At 35.3% G+C, this 4,252-nt stretch overlaps 1 protein-coding gene across 3 annotated transcripts in view; it reads right to left on the reverse strand.

Annotated features, from left to right (window-relative positions):
• LOC106456979 (semaphorin-2A-like) overlaps nt 1-4,252 on the reverse strand; it is an 80,316-nt gene that overhangs the window by 36,296 nt on the left and 39,768 nt on the right. For all 3 annotated transcript variants that reach the window (XM_022382786.1, XM_013916361.2, XM_022382785.1), the window contains exon 4: nt 2,002-2,053. In XM_022382786.1, the coding sequence (XP_022238494.1) occupies nt 2,002-2,053 (52 nt within the window). The remainder of the gene's footprint in view (nt 1-2,001; nt 2,054-4,252) is intronic.

Genomic DNA, 4,252 nt, shown 5'->3' on the forward strand with positions numbered 1-4,252 from the left:
ACCATGCCGGGCTGGACATTCTGTATGGAAAACATTTCACGAAAATCGATGTTGATGTTCTTTATGCCATGGGTTTCCAAACTTTCTCAGCACTAAGTCCACCCCCAAACCTCGATATTCTTACTCTGATTACACCCCCCTCCATCATACCCAATGAATCTATAGATACTGGGTAACTAAACAGTACTATGAATTTGCTACTGTCCTCCTGACACTTTCCTGCGATCTCCAGTTTAGGAACCCCTACTTTAGGCACCTGAATACGATTCAATAAAACCACACTTACATTCTTACCACGCTGGTTCCACATTGCTAGTATAGTTATAAGGAAAATACGACATATTTAATTGGAAGTACGTTAAGAAGTAATGTCTAGTTGTTATTCTCGTTTTTTAACAGCATTATTTTACGTTTGGTGGTTCTAATGTAAACTGATTGGCCTACAAAAAAAAACAACAAAATCCTTTATTTCTTCTAGAAACCTTTAACTTAAAACCGAGCTCATTAAAAGATAACTTGTACAACTGTAAAATGACTTTCTTCAGCTAAAAGCGACTCACCGTATATACAGCGAAACGTTATTCTACACGGACAAAACCTGAGCTTTCTTGTCTACTATCTGTTCGAAGATCGAATTCGATATGTAGAAGAAGGTAATTTAGTTGGAATGCTCTAACTACGAAAACACGTGTACGTTGGTTATCTTCAATTACATTTACACTGTAATTTAATTAACCAGCGTAATAATGTTGAATGAGCGCAGTCCGACACTAAAATAGTTTACATCGAAATACACTAATAACATAAACATGCTGTGCCATTCAGTTTAATGGTGTCGTTAGAAAGAACCTAAAAAGTCTACACAGAATGCCGCTTGTTCCATGAATGACCAAGTTTTACACATTCATGGAAATTAACTTATAATATATGCACGTATTTCTAAGGCTCTTACAGCACAATAATGATGTTGCGTTGTCATGGTTGAAGAGAACAGAAGTATAATATTAATTGAAAGGTTACAGAAAACTTGTGTAAAAGTCACTCTTAACACATACAATGGCCACTAAAGCTTCACAGTTTCACTCTTAGCACGTACAATAGCCACTGAAGCTTCACAGTTTCACTCTTAACACATGCAATGGCCACTGAAGCTTCACAGTTTCACTCTTAACACATACAATAGCCACTGAAGCTTCACAGTTTCACTCTTAACACATACAATAGTCACTGAAGCTTCACAGTTTCACTCTTAACACATACAATGGCCACTGAAGCTTCACAGTTTTACATGTATCGTCATCTTAACATGCCATGCGTTCGGTAAATCGCATCAATTTATAATTAACAGGGCCGTACGAAGCGGTAAGGCCAGTGAAACCATGATCTGACCCCTTTTTAATGACATGTATAACTACAACTTATGTATTAAAACTTACTTCAATACATTACGTTGTATGTATGCAGTATTTGTAGTGAAAATGGTTCAAAACTCAATGCCATAGCATACAAATTTCTACCCCCCCCCCCCAAGAAATGGCAATGGCCTGACCACTCCAAAATTGATTCCAAGAGACAAAACGTTTGACGGGAATGGTGTCTATGAGCTTTAAGACGATAAAATGAAAATATAGTAATATCACAACAATTACAGAGTTTTCCTAAACCAATCGAAAAACATAATTAAAGTCACTTATTATAAAAAAAAGCCCCCCACCCCAGTGAGTCAGCGGAAAATCTGACGACTAATAACGCTAAAAACTGGGTTTCAGACCATGTGGTGGGCACAGCAGAGATAGCTTTGTGCTTAATAAACAATCATTATAAAAAAAAAAACAATTCTTTAATTTCTCATTTCATACATTTCAAGATATTTATGTTACTTTTACTAATTTATTAAAATTTAATTAAATATAACAACAGGCCAGAACATCTAGCATCTGTTATACCACACAAAACTCAATAAGCCGAACTGATATTAACTGTATATCATCATACACTTACCTCGCACCTTGTACGGTTGATATTGTACAGGTTAAGGCGATAAATCCGGTCCCTTAAAATGTAAACAAAACAATATATGTCAAAAATGTAGTCTCTCCAATCATAAATAATGCACTTATGCTTAATACACTTCTTTAATGTTATCCCTATGATTGCTTTAAGTTATAACAATCCATTTTAATTCATAAACTAAGTTCTCATTTACGTTAGAAACACTACATTTTACATTAAATAAATGCCGACACTTCAGCGTAACCAATTGACAGAAATGTATACAGATATTCATATAATACAGTAATTTAGTATAATTACACAATTTCTTATGTTTTAATTCTTAAATATACTACTCAAATTAACCCTTCTGGCCATAAGTTCGGCTACAAAGTCACACCAGACTTTTTGACTACTTGGCTTCCATTAGGAAGGGCGGAGAATAGGAAATTATAGTATTGATTGTTTATATATATGTATGTGTGTGTTATAGTATTGATTGTTTATATATGTGTGTGTGCGTGTGTTGTAGTATTGATTGTTTATGTGTGTGTGTGTGTGTGTGTGTTATAGTCTTTATTGTTTATATATATGTGTGTGTGTAGTGTGTGTGTTAGTCTTTATTGTTTATATGTGTGTGTGTGTTAGTCTTGTTTGTTTATATATATATATATATATGTATGTATGTGTTATAATTTGTTTGTTTATATGTGTGTGTTATAGTATTGATTGTTTATATATGTGTGTGTGTTAGTCTTGTTTGTTTATATATGTATGTATGTATGTGTTATAATCTTGTTTGTTTATATGTGTGTGTTGTAGTATTGATTGTTTATATATATGTGTGTGTGTGTGTGAAAACTTGACTACAACAAACGTAGCAATATCTTGAGAAACAGTAGACTATCTGCAGGTAAGTAACTACTGTTACCACAATGGAAGTCGCTAAAAGAATTGTATATCGCAAATAACCCTGTAATATATATAAGTATAAGAAACACTGGAATATTGTTTTCCTTTTCTTTTATCAATTTCTTCTACCGGTTTCGTGACTTTAAAGTTCACTCTTCAGGAAATAGTTTTACTGAGAATCTATAACAAAAAACATACAAATAGTACTTTTCACTAGTTTCTATGTTTTTCGTTATAGATTCTCTGATGGTGATCACTAAAACAACAGGGAGCCGCTGGAGGAGTGTAATGTTTTGTTTATTTATTTTGTGTTAGATATCACTAAAACTATATTTTACTGTAATTAACTAAAAATTAAGAAGCTTTAGCTAAAATCTTATGATATACTCTTTCTAAAACCGTCATGCATTTGAAAAATAATTGCAACTCAAACTGTAAACACGCACAGAAACCTTTAGCTTATGTTAATCGCATTTTCTAAGAACGATTTGCACATGTTGATTTTCAGAAACAGTTCCCATAGATGGGAACTCTAGCACCATGAGCAACATGTTTAACGTTATAAATTTATTTCATGGCAATTTCCCGATCATTCGACTGCGTAATGCCTTCGGAAAGAATTATGACCCGTCGGTATGTCACGGCCATTTTCGAAGAAAGAAAGCTTTAATGTTCTTCGTGAAAGCGAAGAAACTCACACGGCAAACCGTTTAGGACATCAACGGATTTCGCAGCACACTCCAAGCCAAAGCTATGGTTATGAAAGAGAACTCTCCAACTTAAAATGTCATTGTGATGATGCTAAGCATATATTCTAGTACGTTTAATGGAATATAAACAGTGATTTAAAGAAGATGAAGGATTACAAGACGAATTTCACAAGTTTCCATCTACACCACAAAATTAATGGTGTTTTCATGAGAATCGCGGTGATACCATTCTACCAGATACCCACAAGTAGCCGAGTTGCAGCTCCGACAGTTTCTTGTCTTTGGTATACTCAAACGTGACATTACAAGCCAACGTCCACGGATAATGGAGGGCCTAGGGGCATTTTATCAAGAAAGATGATCCAAACTTCACACAAGCTTGTTTGTTTGTTTTTGGATTTCGCGCAAAGCTACACGAGGGCTATCTGCGCTAGCCGTCCCTAATTTAGCAGTGTAAGACTAGAGGGAAGGCAGCTAGTCATCACCACCCACCGCCAACTCTTGGGCTACTCTTTTACCAACGAATAGTGGGATTGACCTTCACATTATAACCCCCCCACGAGCATGTTTGGTGGGAAGCGGATTCGAACCCGCGACCCTCAGAATGTGAGTCGAGCGCCCAAACTTCCTGGCCAAAC

Source organism: Limulus polyphemus, unplaced genomic scaffold (assembly GCF_000517525.1).
Source record: "Limulus polyphemus unplaced genomic scaffold, Limulus_polyphemus-2.1.2 Scaffold277, whole genome shotgun sequence".
Classification (NCBI taxonomy): Eukaryota; Metazoa; Arthropoda; class Merostomata; order Xiphosura; family Limulidae; genus Limulus; species Limulus polyphemus.